Raw genomic sequence first — 17,576 nt, forward strand, 5'->3', positions numbered from 1 at the left:
TAAAAAACTGAACAAACCTTGGATCCTTCACTGTCGAGATGTATAATACATATGAAGCTGCCAGATTTGTACTACCTGCTTTGTCCACACTAACTGGCAGCAGTTTCCCAGAGTCTGAGAGAGATTTCCTAATTCTTTTACTTGGCATCTTTTTCGCTGGAAATGCCAGAGAGTGAACCTGTCTGGACCGTTCTGCATGCAGAACATGTGCTCTACCACTGAGTTATTTAAGGCCATTCCTGTCTCTATTTTAGCATCTCTTCCCCATTTTGGGAGATGTTCTTGAAGGATTATGCCTCAGTACTGAAATTCATGACATCTCTCTGGCATCTTGAGCCTTAAACTCATTTGCCCCGATCTCGCAGATTCCTTGCAGACATAAGAACTCCAGTGTTCACATAGAGCTTCCCTGCCCATAAAAACTCCTCCATTCACTTTGATGGATGGTGATGGAGCAGCTCAGATAAGAGCACTGGAAGGCGCCTGCTGCACTCAGATGAATGAGGCAATCCACTTGAATAAAACTGTTCTTATCAAAGGCAGTTCCTCAAAGCAAGGCATAGTGAGCACGGTCGCTCAGAGAGCAGAGTCTGTGTCACTGTTCCCTTGGTGCAGCAGTGGCAAGATACTTAAAATTACCTTTAAAATCATAATCATTTTTAGGGGTTTTAAAATAGTAATTGGAAGCAAAGCAGAGGTTACATGTGCTCTCTACATAACTGTGTCCACAGTTCCTCACTCTGAGGAAGCACCACAAGTTAGAGAGGGGCACACTGGTGGACATCTGGTCAATCATTTCTGGAAGCAGGGGAGCAGGGGCACACAGTATGCCATCCCTCCCAGTCTGCCATGTGAGCCAAGTGGCTTACAGATGCAGATGCATTGTTGACTTGCCCTCCTTTCCTTTTCCTAAGCACATGGTAGGATTTCCTTTGTGGAAAAGACTTATTGTTTCTTAGAAAATCCCGGGATGATGCGCAAATGTAAAGCCCCAAAGAAGCTCTAAAGAATGGACCTGCAGCTTCAGTAACAACCCCAGTCAGATAGAAAAATAGTTTTGCAACAGATGACTTTCTGTGAGATATGTGTCCTTGCTTTTAAAAATCCTGGTAGACAAGCCAGCTATATCAAACCGTATGGGAATCTCTCGTTAGCTTTCATCCCTTGCTGTAGAAGAGATATAGATTTTTTTTAATGCTCAGGTGGAACTGTCTGCTTATTTCCCCTCCTGCAGAGCCCAATTTGCTGAGTGGCACAGCTCACAGTGTGAACAAGCGAGGTGTAAAGAGGCGAGATCTTGACATTGAGGAACTGAAAGAGATCCTTTCTCCTCTCCTACCGTTTGTCCGTATTGAGCATATTTTGCCTATGAACAGTGAAGTCCTGACTGATTCTGTGAGTGTCTCTTTAAGGTCACTGCGGGGCATTGTATCACATAGATAAATGTCTTGTTTGTTTTTGAGGGTGTTGCAGATGACTCTTACTGCAGACCTTCAAATTTGGTGTAGAAAAAAGCTCAATTCTGCCTTGGTTGTTATTCACCAGCCTGCCCATATATGTTGCAAATGGTTTATCGTCTACAAAGAACATAAACATTCCTGAACTCTTTTGTAAGATGCCACCTTTTTCTGTTAAAGATGAAGAGAGGTCTCATCAGCACTCCTCCTTCGGATATGTTGCCGACAGCGGAAGGTGGGAAGTCAAATGCCTGGCTGCGACAAAAGAATGCGGGCATTTATGTGAGGCCAAGGCTGTTTTCACCGTATGTGGAGGAGGCTAAGGTAATAAGACTTACTACTTAGTAGGTTCTGATAATGTGCGCCTCATAACTCACCCCACAGTTAACAACCTTGCTTTGTAATGCTTCTGACCAAGGTGGTGTGGATGCCTAATGATGTTCAAAAAGAGTTGAGTGTCTCAAAGCAGGAGGTTCCAATGCAGTGCCTTCCAGAGGTTGTGGACTACAACTCTCATAAAACGTGACCATTGGTTCTGGGAGTTGTGGTCCAACATCTGGAAGGCACTGCATTGCCTGCACCTGCAGAGAATATGGGCATGTGGACAAACAGAAGACAAAGGTCCTTCCATCTCTGTAACTCACTGATACATTAGTGCAGTTATCCCCACAAGAAGGAGGTTTCGGCTCTCTTTTCCATGCCTGTTATTCTGCCCCCTTGTACATACATTGAAAGGGCTTACATTATTTTTCATTTCCTCTTCGATTTTCCCTGAGGTTTTTTTCTCCTGGGCCAGAAGTTCAGATTTGCCTTCTAAACAAAAGACATACTTGCTGTGACTCATGTTTATATGTTCGGAAACTCTGGGTGAACAAAAAGGGGCACAGAGAATGAAGTTAGGGTTCCCTTTTCCTGCAGCAACTGTATGAAGATGCTACTTGTGGTTTTATATGTAGGTGGTGGTGGTGGTGGTGATTTATACCCCTCCTTTCCTCCCAAAGTAGCCCAGGGTGGCAAACATATCAATGAAAATATCGCTTAAAACATTGTTGTTGTTTAGTTGTTTAGTCGTGTCCGACTCTTCGTGACCCCATGGACCAGAGCACGCCAGGCACTCCTGTCCTCCACTGCCTCCCGCAGTTTGGTCAAACCCATGTTTGCAGCTTCGAGAACACTGTCCAACCATCTCGTCCTCTGTCGTCCCCTTCTCCTAGTGCCCTCAATCTTTCCCAACATCAGGGTCTTTTCCAGGGAGTCTTCTCTTCTCATGAGGTGGCCAAAGTATTGGAGCCTCAGCTTCACGATCTGTCCTTTCAGTCAGCACTCAGGGCTGATTTCCTTCAGAATGGATAGGTTTGATCTTCTTGCAGTCCATGGGACTCTCAAGAGTCTCCTCCAGCTTAAAACATAAAAACAGCTAAAAGCAATCATATCATTTCAGTCCGTGATTTCAGGTTTGCCAGGAAAATTACCTTTCAGACATCAAATGCCTGTATAAACTAGAATATTTTTAAATTCCACCTGAAACTCAATACATGAGGGAGGCAGGTGCAGTTCACGAGGGGGGGCATTCCACAAATGGGGGACTATTACTGAGAAGACCCTTAGATGATTGTGCACCCCTCTTCTTTTCACAGAGAAGTATTCAGATGTGTTAAAGGCAAGCATTGCAGCCTCCAGCAATCTTTGTACTTGAGAGCTGCTTCAGGTTTTGCTCAAGTGGGAATGAGGTGTGGAGTTTTGCAGCCGTAGAAGTGGATCGTTTTTATTACTATTATTAATTTGTTTTTTGTACTACTAGTGCTGGGCTGAGGCTTTTGGAGTTTATGTCATAATTCTGATTAAGTTATGAGCACGGACGAGGATCAGTGACTGAAAAGAACACGATGTTTGATGTTTAATGGGAACATGTGCTCCTGAACATGGTCAGGTCATTTTTCTGTGTTTCATGTCTGGAAAAGGAAGATAATGTAATGTCACACTAATGACATTTATTGTTTTATGTTGACAGGAAATCAGAGAAAATGTTAAGTAAACTCTCTTGTTTCAACCTGTGTTGTTTCAGTCGGTTCTAGATGAGATGATGGTGGAACAGACTGACCTGGTTCGTTTACGGATGGTTAGAATGTCCAATGTGCCAGATACTCTCTACATGGTAAACAATGCCGTTCCGCAGTGCTGTCATATGATAAGTCACCAGCAAATAAACAGTAACCAATCCAGCGCTCCTTCAGTTGTAGCCAATGAAATCCCAGGTGAGTTTGTAAGCTGATCCATAATAAATTGCTTATCGTTAACAATATAAAAAATGTTGTTAAATATCTCAGAATCCGCATGATCAGAGTTTCACGAGCAAGTGAGAAGATGTGATCCAGTACCTTATGCAGAACCTAGTCCTCATGCCTTCAAAAAAAGAAACTGAGCATTTTGACTGTGGTGTAGGTTTAGAAACCAACAGAGCCCTGTTGATAGTGTTGACATTATGAACATGCTTTTGTTTCTAACTTCTAAAACAGGAAAGCAGTTCTGGTGGGTGGGTGTGTTTTGTGATGAGGGGTGTCAACATGCTGATTTGTGAATCTTTGATTTGTGAATCTGTGAATTCTTGTGAATTCTGTGAATTCTGTCCAAGCGCCCAGTCATTAAAAAGCAACAACAAACTAATTCCACATATGTTGCACGAATAGATTTTGAAAACGTGATGATAAAATAACTGATCCCCGTGACCTGCAAGGTTTTTTATCAGTGACGGATTTAAGATTTTTTGCTTTCAAGGGTATCCATTTCTTAATAAGACCTTTGTAGAATAAAAGATACATGAATACCAGTTGGATCCTGGCACCTGACACAATAATTGAAATGGACTGCAAATTGTTTTTAATCACAGCCAGCTAAATTACAGGAGGGTGGAAGACACTGGTAGAAATGAAAACAAAAGAACACTTTAGACCCAAAGTGCTGCAGTGATTGTTAATGTGGAAAAGTGAAACTGTGCTGTCCTGGTCAATTTGCTTCTGCTTTGATGTTGAAATAAAGTGTGTCCTCAAAATCAAGTGTCTTAAAACTTACAAATCGCTTTAAAGCACTTAAAACAAGAGCTATGTCCAAAAAAAAGGGGGGGTCACATTTTCTGGTCAGTAGTTGATACCATTCAAGAGCTCTCATGATGTCAAAAAATGCATGGAGGGGCCTTCTTCCTTTAATTTAATTCATGCCACTTTTTCAGCTGCATTTATTTATTGCATTCTGTTATTAGTAAAGTATTATGTTTTAAAATTTTTGTTATACTGCCAGAAGATGGTTGTAGGGGGCAGTATAAAAATTATCTAAATTATAAAGGTAAAGGGACCCCTGACCATTAGGTCCAGTCATGACCGACTCTGGGGTTACGGCGCTCATCTCACATTATTAGCCGAGGGAGCCGGCATACAGTTTCCAGGTCATGTGGCCAGCATGACAAAGCCACTTCTGGCGAACCAGAGCAGCACACAGAAACGCCGTTTACCTTCCCGCTGTAGCGGTGCCTATTTATCTACTTGCATTTTGACGTGCTTTCGAACTGCTACGGTAGGTTGGCAGCAGCTGGGACTGAGCAACAGGAGCTCACCCCATCGCGTGGATTCGAACCACCGACCTTCTGATTGGCAAGCCCTAGGCTCTGTGGTTTAACCCACAGCGCCACCCGCATCCTTCATCTAAATTATATTCAACGCCTAAATAAGATCAATGTCTCTTTCCCCACAGTACATAGGACCTAAAAAGAACTGGTAAATGACCTGTGAGCTAAGCTGTATAGGCTGGTTATTGCTCGGGGCAGGTTTGGGGAATCTTCGGTCTTCCAGAGATTGCTGAGCTGCAACTTCAATCATCCCTTGCCTTTTTGACCATGCCTATGGAGGCTGTTGGGAGTTGAGAGAGCCAGTGTGGTGTAGTGGTTAAGAGTGGTAGAGCTTCCTATTTCCCAACCATGGAAAAGTGAGTCCGGATTTACTGCACTGCCATCAAATATCCAAGTTTAGGCTATGTCAACTGTCCTGGGGCAGGGAGATCTCTTGCTGGGGAGATGCTACTTAAATGTCTCTTTACATGCCCTTGCCATTAAAAATTGATTCTTGGAAAATACAATGACAAGAACAAACTTCCAGATAGTCATCGAGAGCAGTTTCCCACAGGGGAATAGCAAATGAAGTCATTTCAGCTTGGGTTTTCTGTTTGTTGCTGTTTCTGCAGTTCCTCGTCTCCCTGTTGTGAAAGAGATGGTCAAACGGCTGCAGGAGCTTCGCCATACCGAGCAGGTGCAAAGAGCTTACGCTCTGAACTGTGGAGAAGGGGCCACTGTCAGCTACGAGATTCAGATCCGTGTACTGCGGGAATTTGGGCTTGCTGATTCTGCCGCTGAGCTCTTGCAGGTATGAAGCACAGACAGTAACCTCAGCAGACACTTGACCGTCCTCAAGTTGATCGGCTATCATGATGATTTATTTGAAAATGGGACTGCATATGTAAGCCTGTTTTAAGATGAAGTGTGCAGCAGTTTAGGCATGAGTGGAGGAAGAGATAATGGGAATGTTAGGTAGTATTGCTGCTATATTTTTAGGCAAGGAAAGAGGAGGCTGTGTTACATGACAGACACCCACCAAGTTTCCTCACATCTAATTAGAAGCCAGGAGATTATTCCTCATACTTCTTGGTGCTGCTCTGCCCTGGATGTTCCAAATGAATTAGCCTCAGAAAAATAAACCCCACACCCAGCATGCAAATTGCTGCTGATCATAATAAGTCTACTTTCTAGAGCTTTTAAACCACAGGCCTGCCAAAGGATAACAAGCTTGAGAATCTCAGTATAAAGCCTGCATTGTCACATCAACATTCTTCCGAACCTTGCCAAACAAAAAAATGTGGTTCTGGAGAGGGGGGAAATAAAAGTTAAAATCTAAAGATTGCTGTTCCAAGCAAGAAAGTGAGGGAGCTTTTGTTTTTAAACATACTTTATAAAAAGAAATCATAGAGGGAGCCACCCAGTGGTGTTCTGCAAAATAGAGATTTGTACAGAAAGAGTTTTGTGCTGTTTAAAAACGGAACAGGAGCACCACAGCCGAGGATATTTTTGCGCTCTCCGAAACTATGGCCATATGCTACAGAATGATTGCAACTGACATCTTGTGTATTTTTGCTTGCAAAATAATTATATAGTGCAAAACCTCTATTTCCATACCTGATTGCTGACATGGAAGATCTGTAGCTTAGGAATTCAGCTGCATTAGCAAAAGTGGTCATGTATTAGGATGCCTAACTTAACTTTTTTAGCTGCTGCAATATGGGTTGAAGACTAGGACTCCAGAAAAGCAAATTTATTTATTTTCTGACACATACACATGGCAGGGTCAGATAATGCAGAGTAAGCAATGCCCAGGCCTTGTAGAAGAAGCTCCTATGAATTTTTCAGCCTCTTTTGTGTTCTCTCTTACTGTTGCAGAATCCTCACAAGTTCTTTCCAGATGAGCACTTTGGGGATGAAAGCCCACTCTTGACCTTGAGACAGCCGGGGCGGTGTCGCGTGAACAGCACACCCACAGCGGAAACCATGTTTACAGAATTAGACTCTTTTGTGGCCTTCCATCCACCGCTGCCCCCTCCCCCACCTCCTTACCACCCGCCAGCTACTCCAATCCACAATCAGTTCAAAGTCGGCTGGAAGCAAAGGGCGCAGAGCCAGCACCCCTCGCGTTCCTTTTCTTACCCCTGCAACCATTCCCTGTTCCATGCCAGAACAGCACCGAAAGGCCCCCCACCCATCTACCTGTCTGGTGTCAAAGCCACACCTCCTGATTGCACTAACACTACAGGACTGGGAAGACAAACAGTTGCTGCCGCAGCAGCAGTAATAGCTGCTGAAAAGCAAGTAGTAAGTATGCCACAGACATACACAAACTCCAGATGCGTGGATGTTAAGGTAGAGTGATGCATTGCCCTGGTGAAGTGAACAGGATTTTGTATTTACAGGAGCTGTTAGAATTTGCCGGTACAAAAAGCTTCCGGCTTTGTCACAGAGCAACTAGGTAGTTTTCTGGAAGTATACCCATGAGTTGCGGTCCCATGAAACCATGATGCAGTCTTGTTTTGTGAGTTACAAATTCGCCCAACAAACCATCCGGTTAGGAATATCTTTGTAATAAACACAGGGGCATCCAGACCATTGGCCTGGCTATCTCAGTGTTGTCTACACTAAACGGCAGATGCTCTTCAGGGATTCAGACGGAAGGCTCTCCCAACCTTACCTGGATCTGCTGAGGATTGAACCCGGGAACATCTGCCTACAGAGCACATGCTCTTCCACTGAGCTGTAATGGATTTCCTCTGTCATTTGCCATGCATGGTGCCCACATGCGTAAAATAAAGCAAATAATTGCATAGTAAAAATCCACCCTTGGTTTAAATGGAAGGGGAAGATAGAGTAGCATAGAAGGTAGTGAAAGGAGTTCTTGCTCTCCTTTTAGGTTTTTTATAATTTATTTTTTTAAAGAAACCATCTTCTTAGGGTTTCATTCTTTTACAACCCCCTTTAGATGTCAAGGAACAAAATACTCTGGTACAACAGAAGTGGATTTTTCCTACTGCACGTATCAGGTTTTTCAAGCTTTGGAAACCAGCATAGATGGCATCCAAAGATGAGGATTTTTGTTTCATGATCATACTTTTAAATCAGCTTGTGCTTAGCTGAATAATGCATGGAAGGTTCTAAAGAGATGGGATAGGCTTAAGAGAAAATGCATAGCTTAATGAGTCAAAGTTAAGGCCTGTTTTTGTTGTTGTTGTTGTTGTTTGTTTGTTTTATACAGACCAAACCTGAGCTATAAGCAAGGAAAATACAGTGTCCAGTATAAATGTTTAAAACTGACTTGTTTTATAAATATGTCACAATGGCTTTTGGTTGCTGTTATATAAAACACACTGAAGACAACAATAATGGCTGGTCTGGAACACATTAAAAAAGAAATGCCATTGATACATTAGCCAGCTGAATCTGGTAACAGTTGAGCAAAATGTGAATTTCCAATACTGGAAGTAGGATCTTTTCAGTTAACAATTCGTCATCCATAATGGAAATAGGTCAAATTCACTTCCCGTCTGTTCCTTGAAGAATTGTCTCCTTTGTAATTATTCTTTAGAAAGCTATGTTCTAGTCTAGATCATTTCCTCCTGCTAAATCCATATTGTTTGCTTGGTCTGAGTAACAAGATAAATATTTTATTGGACAAGGCTGACTGTGGCTGCATGTTTGTGGTAGCCGGCTTGGAATCCAGCTGTTGTTAAATCATTTGGAGAAGGAAATGATCTGCCGTTACATGTTTAGACTTTCTGAGTGCATTGTGCACCCTTGTAGCTGAAAAGTCTGCATTGTCCCCTTTCCGGAGTCTGAAGGTTTAAATACTACTAAACTTGGATGACTCCATAGGTTTGGTCAAATCAGAAGCACGGAATGGAATGGGAGGTGATTAACCAGGATTGTTTAAGTATATTTCCATGGATTTATTTTGCACTTAGTTGATAGTGTTTGGAAAAGAAACATGCAGAAGTCTACTCTCTTAACAGCCTGATGAGTGTTTGCTCTGTATCAGAAGGGCTGACATTCTGTTTCTTATGCTGAAGCAAGCACCATTCCGTTCAGTGGGATTGACTCCCAAGTAATTTTGTATAGGATTGCAGCCTAAATTTCTAACAAATTGCGCTGAAGAATTTTTTTACAGAACTTGATTTTCATATCTGAGTTAGCTAATCCAGTATGAAACTCCTACCAATAATAATCAGTTGGAAAAGCATTGCTACAGCAGGTGGAAATAATTCTATACAACAACCCCGCACATATGAAAACAGTTTCTCTGATAACATTGACTTCTGCTTCTTCCACTAATATAAGGTTTGTGTATTAGATGGCCCAGTTGCAAAAGTCCTTCATGGCATTAAATTCATCTAGCTATGCTTCAGTTACATAGATTTCTTGAACTGATGTCAGTGTCTCTAGGTTTGTTGTCAATAGTCTCTGATAACTATGTCGCTGAAGTTTAAATGTCCAAACTAATTGGTTTTGGAAGCTAATCTGTATAGCAAACTGCTCTAAAGTTGAAGCAAAATAAAAAAATTCCTTCAGTAGCACCTTAAAGACCTACCTACCTGTAACTGCTCTAAAGTTGGCCACTGTAAGCCCCGAGAGTGAACTATACAGATTTTGTAGCTCAGGACCACAGCACCTCAGGGACCGCCTCTCTCCATATTAACTGACCCAGACTCTGCATTCACCTTGCGCCTTCATTATATAGCTTCATTATATAGCGCCTTCATTAGATAGGCAGCACTGATTTGTTGTGTGATTGTTTGTTTCCAGTGGCAGGCAGGCTTTGGAGCGTTTGGTGGTGGTGACCCCCCCCCCCAAAAAAAACCCTCAACAACTCTGGGCAATCTCCCCCCCCAAAAAAATCCCCCAAAAAATGTTTGTTGCAGTCCCAAAAATAGGGGCCATCTTATACATGGGTGTGTTATACACGGAAAAATACGGTAAATAAAATAAAATAAAACTCTTGTAGTTGGAAATGCTCTTAAACCCATCTGTTTATCCTGATAGTACAAAAAAAACCTTGTAAATGTGTGTGTGTGTGTTTAAGGAAGCATGTGCTCTTAACATGTAGCTGTGGCCTGTGGCAAGCTTGAACTTTCTTAAGCTGAAATAGTTCTGGGGGAGGCGAAAGTATGTTGCTTATAGCTGGAACACGGGAATAAATAGCACAAGTAGAAATGGGTGTCCTCTTCTCTTTTCCAGGGTACTCAACCTGTGCTCAATGAACTGATGCCAGATATCGCTATGGGTGTGTCGACAATGTCTCTGAAGGACAGGAGGCTGCCAGAGCTCACTGCTGACACAGAACTGAGCCAGCCTGTTCTGGAAGTTGGGCCAGGAGCAGCCCAGCACATTTCATGCCTTCAGACAAGGCACATGCACAGTTCCCGGAAAAAACATTCAGTTGAACAAAAACTGGATTCGAGAGAGAATCCGCAGGAATACCCAGATTTCTACGATTTCTCCAACGCTGCATGCAGACCGTCTACTCCTGCCCCCAGCAGGCACACTCCTTCACCTTCTCAAGGTATCTATTTTGGCCCAGATTTGTACAGCCACAATAAAGCACCACCCAGCGGCTTAAAGGCCACCCACTTACCTAACCACATCTCTCCAAAAAAGCTTGAAGACTCTCGGAGGGAGTATGCACTTTCTCAAGAAGGGCATCCGCATAGACAAAAGAATGAACCGATACACCTCAATGTCTTAGAACAACCTCCCCAGCGGTTGGACTTGGCATTGGCTGCCCAAGAGAATGCTGGAAATGGCCCAGTTCACGCAAGGGGGCGAACAAAAATAGAAACTGACTTAACCTATGGGTTAACCTCTGGCCGGCCTTCTCTGCCTGCATACAGCTCAGAGATCCATGAAGAGCAGTCCGGCCGGAGGCTGGCAGACCTCGAGCCCTTGGAGCATGAAGCACAGAGAAATGTGGATTTGGAAAGGGAAGAGGCAGTAAGCAGAGGAAGGAGGTCTCCCAGCAAACCAGACTTCCTGTACAAAAAATCTGCCCTCTGAAAACCACCTCCACTTCTTCTCTGTGCCTAAGAGTCATGAAACATCCAGTCTTTGCCACCTCTGGCCTGACTTTGGTTGGGCAAGTTCATTTATTGCCAGCTGCCACATCACTTTTTAATTATTATTTTTGTACATACATGGCTTCCTTAGAGATGGCATGCTACCAGTTTGTTTGGAATGCTGCTCCAGAGTTTGTGTTCCAAACAGATTTTGTTAAGCCTCTTTAAAAAAAAAAAGTAGCCGGCACCTTTAACAGAAAATGAAAGGTAGCCTTTTGCACCTGTACATGAATTTTATTTAGTTTTTGTACTAGTATGTTAAAACTTGCTGTTATATTTAAAGGACAATGTTCATGCTCTCTTGGGTGGCTTTTTAAAAAAGAATTCACCTTCCGGCTTCCTGTGCGCATTGGGTTTGCGCACTGAGATATGTATTTTCTTATCAAATGGTGACAATGTCTGTCTTTATTTTTGAATGACTATAGGAATTCCAAAGAACAGCACATCTAAGTAACTGCTCTGGTTCAGTCTCAAGCCTTCCTGGTCTACCACTAGTGCAAGAATCCAGCCTAATACGTTTGTTCTGTTTACCAAGTCCATGGCAGCTGGCCTTCATCTTGATGTAGCAAGCCCTCACTGATGTTTGTGGCCGAGGTTTTCTGTGGAAGTGAGGAATATAATTCTCTTTGGGTTCCTTGAAATCTTCTCTCTCTTTCTCCTCTTCCAGGGGTTGGGGGCTGACATAACACCTCTGAGAAGCACTTAGTTAACTCCTTTTGTTGGAATACACCTGGCACTGCAAATTGTGACAGTACTGTAAACACTCTCATCAATTTTTCCTTTGAGTAAGGATATGCAGGTATGGGGAGGTTTTGTACCAAGCCTAGGACAGTGAGAAGACTGTCTCTGACTTTGGTGTTAACGCTCCATCTCCTTAGAGGAAGCTGCCTGTCTCCAGTAGAGGCACCCGAAAGAGTGCTTTCTGCCTTCTTTCTTCCACCTGCGATTAAGCAACCAAGGGCTTCAACCTTAGTGATGACACTGAAGGCTCCTGGACCCTGTAAGTCTCTTGCTTTGTGGACGGAAATCACAAATTGAAGAGGAACGCCTAAGGCTTAAATTAGCTGTAAGCAATTTAGCACTTAATTTCTTCATCCCAACCTCTTCTGTGTGCGCGCATTTGGTTTTGTCTTTTTAAAAAGACTCTGGGGACTCCGTGCTTTTATGAACACAAAGTAAAAGAGACGGGGCCGATTGCGTAGAAACGCCCATTGCTGCTAATGATGGCCATTTGGGCTGTCAGCAGCTGTATGCACCCACCATGTCTTTTCTCATGCAAGTATTGGGGAAAGCTCCAGTGCTGCTGTGTGGCATCTCCTAATACAGGCCTGACAGGGTGGCCAGCTCTAAAATGCAGATCTTCCATCACCAGAAGACCTCAGTCAGAATATTAACTAAAGGCTGTTCTAACCTTAAATCTGACTCTGATTTTAGATACTTGACACTGTTTTAAATGTACACTTTTTCAATGTTTAATCACACTTTTGTTTTCAGCTCTAAAAAGAGAACAGCTCCTGCCTTTCAGTTGCTGTGTCCTATTTCTTTTAGGGGGCAAACACTGTTAAAGCAAACAGAAGTTCTGGATGCTTGATGGATAGTGTGTATGAGTGAGAGAGTATCTTATCCAGAATTTTCACACTACATTAACTTCGCTACAATGGTGCAAAAAGTATAAAGTCTCCTATCCTCTGCCTTTTTAATTTTGGGAACAAGGGAAGGTGAGAATCTACTATATCATCTTGTCTAGTGCTTTTTAGCTGTCTTTCATGGTATAGGAGAACTTTGGGACAAGATTTACCTTTGTTCTAGTAGTTCCCACTTACTCATGCACACCGAATATATCTTTAAACCCACTCTCCCAAACAAGAGCACACAGAAACACCTACGTCCATATTATAGGTTTTAGATATTCTGTTATTTCAAGTAGGTCATTTTGTCCATGTCTGAAACAGAGCCTGTTTGCTTCAGTACGTTAGTAATGTAATGTGTGCCTAGCTCTGTCCGTGAGTTACCCGAGGGGTAAATTCTTGATCTCAATAGTGGCTATAGAGTTGGCTGAAATAATCCACCCAGGTTTAGTTTACACATGGTTTTTCCTGTGGAATAAGCTTAGTGAGAAGCTATTTAGGTGCATATTGGCTCCCAGCGAACAAAACACACTGCTTTTGAAGTCAGGTAGTTGCCATTTTGGACCATAGGACGGCGTTCTAGATGAAAGCAAATCCTGGTAAGAGACAGAATTTTGTAGCATGCCTTAAGATAATGGAGTTATTTAGACAATGTAAAACAACTTGCATTAAGTCAGAAAGGCAAATGTTCCCAGATAATTTTTTGAGATGGCAAGAAACTGGCTTCTTTACCTCTATGGCTTTCATTAAGAATTTGCTGTTTCTAATGTGTCAGCAAAACTCTTCTCGGATTCTTTGGCTTATTAAACTAGATCCGTTTCCCACCAGTGGTCAGATTGGTGCAGTTTTAGCAGGACCTCTATTGATCCAGTGTCATTCTACTCCTCTTGCACTTCCTTAGGAAAAAGCGTATTTTGATACAGTATCTATATTTTGTAAACGGCGTATGAGCAACTGGCCAACTAAAGCCAAACTTTAATATCCATTATTTGATAGAGCAGGAGTCGCCAACCTGGTGACATTGGGCACTGTGTTGCCCACAAAGGCTTTCGTTTGTGCCCCTGGGCAGGTTCCCCGGACTCCAAGCTTTTTTTAAAAGAGGCAAGTCTCTAGTTATGGGGCAAAATGTGCTGGTACCTTCTAAGTGATTTCTGTGAAATGAAAGTGAACGTGATGTGACCACCTTGTATGTTTTTCTTGACACTGACAAATGCTCCCTGTTATTAGACAGAAACAGCACCAGTGCACATGTGTGATTAGTAGTTTGATCTCCACAATCAGGGCATAGCTGACTGTGGTAGGCATAAGGTTGTCAGGGTGCTTGTCTAATTTTGTGTTCTGCCATGGCCCCCACCTTAGGAGGCACTTTGTGACTCGAGCCACCAGCACTCTCCCAAAATTTGAAATGACCCCACTGTTCCAAAAAGGAACAGTGCAATGCAGCGGTTTTGTCTGTGTGTTAACTTGGCCCGGCAACAAATTGATCAAACATGTATTGTGCCATAATTGAAATTAGTTTTACATTCTGCTGGGCAGATGATTTACTCAGAACTTCAACCGCTTGGCCCCTTTGTCCTCCAAAGAATCAGGACTCATGAGCAAATCCCAGCTATTCAGTGTTTCAGTAATTGACAACTGTGCTGTGTGTTTGGCATCTTCAATGCACAATACAGTTTTAGCAGCTTAAATAAATAATTTTTTGTTTGCATGAAGCACTTTTGAATACATTTTAGGAAATTCCAAGTATTCAGTAACCATACAGCTGTGGCTTTGAAAGAGAAATAATTGCTTACTGAACCATTGGTAAACGATGACAGATGCTTCAGTATGGAAATTTAAAACTATAATCTTGGCTATTTCTGCTGCAACAGAACAGTCATGTCCAAAATTGGTTTGGTATCCATCCTGGTAGGAAAAACTGTGTGTTTTAATCAATGATTGGGTACTAGAAGTGCGTGTGTGCGCGTGCGCACACAAACACATTGTGTTTCCATGCATCTACCTTGCGTGGGTTCTCTTTCTTTAACTTCCAGAGGTGCAAAGGGCTGTGTGGTTTGGGGAGTGAGGAGGGTTCCCCTGCCAGAAGGAAGTGGAAAAACCACCATGTAGACATGCCACTTTGTATCCCAGCCAATGTGTTTACAATAAGTCTTCTGAAAGTATACTGTTAAGAGTTAATTCTCCAGTTATCCTGTAAGACTATTGTACAGTGACCATCTACGTTTCATGTTTTAATTCCTGTCTTTGATCTCTTTTTTTCTGCCTTTAAAAAGAGAGAAAATGAAGAGACTGGCTCTTGCTTGTTATTCCAAACCATATTTTCATCTCTTATGTAACTTATTTTGAAATGGGCTATGGATGGAACAATTATTCTAGCTTCTCCCAATGTCTGTGCTTTTAAATGGTGGAGGGGCTGTGTGTGGAATGCTAGAGGAAGCTGGAGGGGGAGGGGATGCTATTACCGTACTTGTTTGTATTTCTGGAAGGTGTTAAGTGTCCATGATGTTGCGTTGTTTTTGTGCTGTTACTGGTATAAAGTCAAGTGCCTTCAATACTCAAGGCTCAGAAATTTTCTTACAACAACTTCATGTCCTATGCAAGTGTTTTTTCTACAACCTGCATAACCAGTACTTTGTAAAACTTGTTTACGCTTCAATTGTACATATTGGTTTTTTAAGAAAATATAGTATTTTTATTTAGGTACCTCTAGAATTGAATTCTAGTCCTGTGTGATGCATTGTAAAACAATACATTTCTCTTTTGAGTACCATTACAGTTGTAAAAAGGTTTTCACTGGTTCTATTTTTCTACTGTTGCTGAGAAGCATGTTAACACTGACTTTATCCTACATATAGTTGGCATTTCAAATAAATGGCTTGTCTAGAAAAATCCTGTGTAAATTTTTTTTGATTCAGTCATGATAAAAGACAACTTCTGCATGCAGCATGCTAACATATAGTAACATCCCCCACCCCCATCTGAGACGAAAACACATTACTGTGCACAGCTGCCAAGCATACTCCTTCCGATTATATTAATTTCCTGTATTGAAAGAAGTACCAACTTGTCAATAAAATCTCAAGACTACAAGGCAATAACTTTTATTAGGAACTAAAATGTTGCAAAGTAGCTTTGGAACTCTTCTTCATGTTAGGTATAAAAAAGAAACAAAGGGGTAGGCAGAAAAGTTAGAAAAGGCTTATAGATAGATAGGATAGGAATACAGTTTATAAAAGATGGAGTACAGGAGGTGCTTTGCAGAATTAAACTTGTAGATACAATACGGGTTTTATTGGTGGCAGGGAAAACATTGGTATATATGAAATTGGAGAATTCCTGGATGCCAAGGTTCCAGTTTGGGGCAAGTACTCTTTGGTGAGAGAATCCCAGCATACTAGTGTGGAAGTCTATGTTAGCCCTTTAAAATATGCCCTTGTGAGTTCCAAAACTTCCCTCTTCCCTTAGCATAGAAAAGGACCACACATTTGGTAGGTTAAAAATGGTTTACTTACTCCCCCAAAGATCAGGTTTATGTGTTTTTTCTATGCATCAGTCATAAAACACAGACAGTAAAACTTGGCTTAATTACAGTGGAGAAAGTTCCTAGGTGACAGGAATAGGAACACAAAAAAGTCTTGTTAGAGCCATGTGGTGTGAGCTTGGAAGAATCAGCTCCGACCTCTTTGCACTGAGCTGCTCAGGTAGACTGAGGTACAATAGGCTTCATTACTTCCAAGGTGAGCGGGAGTGACCTAAGCCTGGCAGGACAGCTTAAAGGTAAAGGTGCCCCTGACCATTAGGTCCAGGTGTGACTGACTCTGGGGTTGCAGCGCTCATCTTGCGTTATTGGCCGAGGGAGGTGGCGTACAGCTTCCAGGTCATGTGACCAGCATGACAAAGCCGCTTTTGGCGAACTAGAGCAGCACACGGAAACGCCGTTTACCTTCCCACTGTAGCGGTACCTATTTATCTACTTGCACTTTGACGTGCTTTCGAACTGCTAGGTTGGCAGGAGCTGGGACCGAGCAACGGGAGCTCACCCCGTCGCGGGGATTCGAACCGCCGATCTTCTGATTGGCAAGCCCACAGCACCACCCGTGTCCCTTGGCAGGACAGCTTACTCTCTGGCATTAACCACTTCAGTCATTAATGAGACTTTCAGCATGTTGGTTATCTGAGGCTGGTTATCTCACAGGTTTCAGGCTATGCCAAAGTTTGCTCAGTAGTCGGATACATTTTACTTGATTCAAATAAGGCTGTTACTCTGCTGTATCTTTTAGATTTTTTTTCCACTAATGAACTAGCATGGCTACATCAATTGGTTTAACAATACAGTGGTACCTCTACTTACGAATGTTTCTACTTACGAATGGAGCTCTGTCCGCCATCTTGGATGCAGTTTAGATAGGATTTTTTTCTACTTACGAATTTTTAGATAGGGTTGCTTCGACTTACGAATTTTTTCTCCCAATGCATTCCTATGGGATTCTACTTAACAATTTTTTTCGACTTACAAATGTGCGTTCGGAACGCATTAAATTCATAAGTAGAGGTACTACTGTATCCTTAAGCCCAATTACTGTTGGATATGCCATAGTTAACCTACACTGAAAGTGTGTTGGGCTCTGTCTTCAGCCTCAGTAACAAGACTGGATAAGAGCCACCTGCAGCTTAATCCAGCCAAGACTGGAAGGATGGGGTTATACACCCTCCGAAGCAGCAAGTATGTAGCTTGGGGGCACTTCTGGATTCATTGTTGTTGCTCAAGGCCCAAGTAACCCTGGTAGAGTGGAATGCCTTC

The 17,576-nt window shown here is 42.4% G+C and overlaps 1 protein-coding gene across 1 annotated transcript in view; it reads left to right on the plus strand.

Annotated features, from left to right (window-relative positions):
• BTBD7 (BTB domain containing 7) overlaps positions 1 to 15,664 on the plus strand; it is an 86,938-nt gene extending 71,274 nt beyond the window's left edge. Inside the window, exons 6-11 of the mRNA XM_035107003.2 lie at positions 1,235 to 1,395; positions 1,638 to 1,781; positions 3,523 to 3,712; positions 5,688 to 5,866; positions 6,934 to 7,362; positions 10,273 to 15,664. Coding sequence (XP_034962894.1) covers positions 1,235 to 1,395; positions 1,638 to 1,781; positions 3,523 to 3,712; positions 5,688 to 5,866; positions 6,934 to 7,362; positions 10,273 to 11,088 — 1,919 coding nt within the window. The 3' untranslated portion in view covers positions 11,089 to 15,664. The remainder of the gene's footprint in view (positions 1 to 1,234; positions 1,396 to 1,637; positions 1,782 to 3,522; positions 3,713 to 5,687; positions 5,867 to 6,933; positions 7,363 to 10,272) is intronic.
• Positions 15,665 to 17,576: the final 1,912 nt, after the last annotated feature.

Source organism: Zootoca vivipara, chromosome 1 (assembly GCF_963506605.1).
Source record: "Zootoca vivipara chromosome 1, rZooViv1.1, whole genome shotgun sequence".
Taxonomy (NCBI): Eukaryota; Metazoa; Chordata; class Lepidosauria; order Squamata; family Lacertidae; genus Zootoca; species Zootoca vivipara.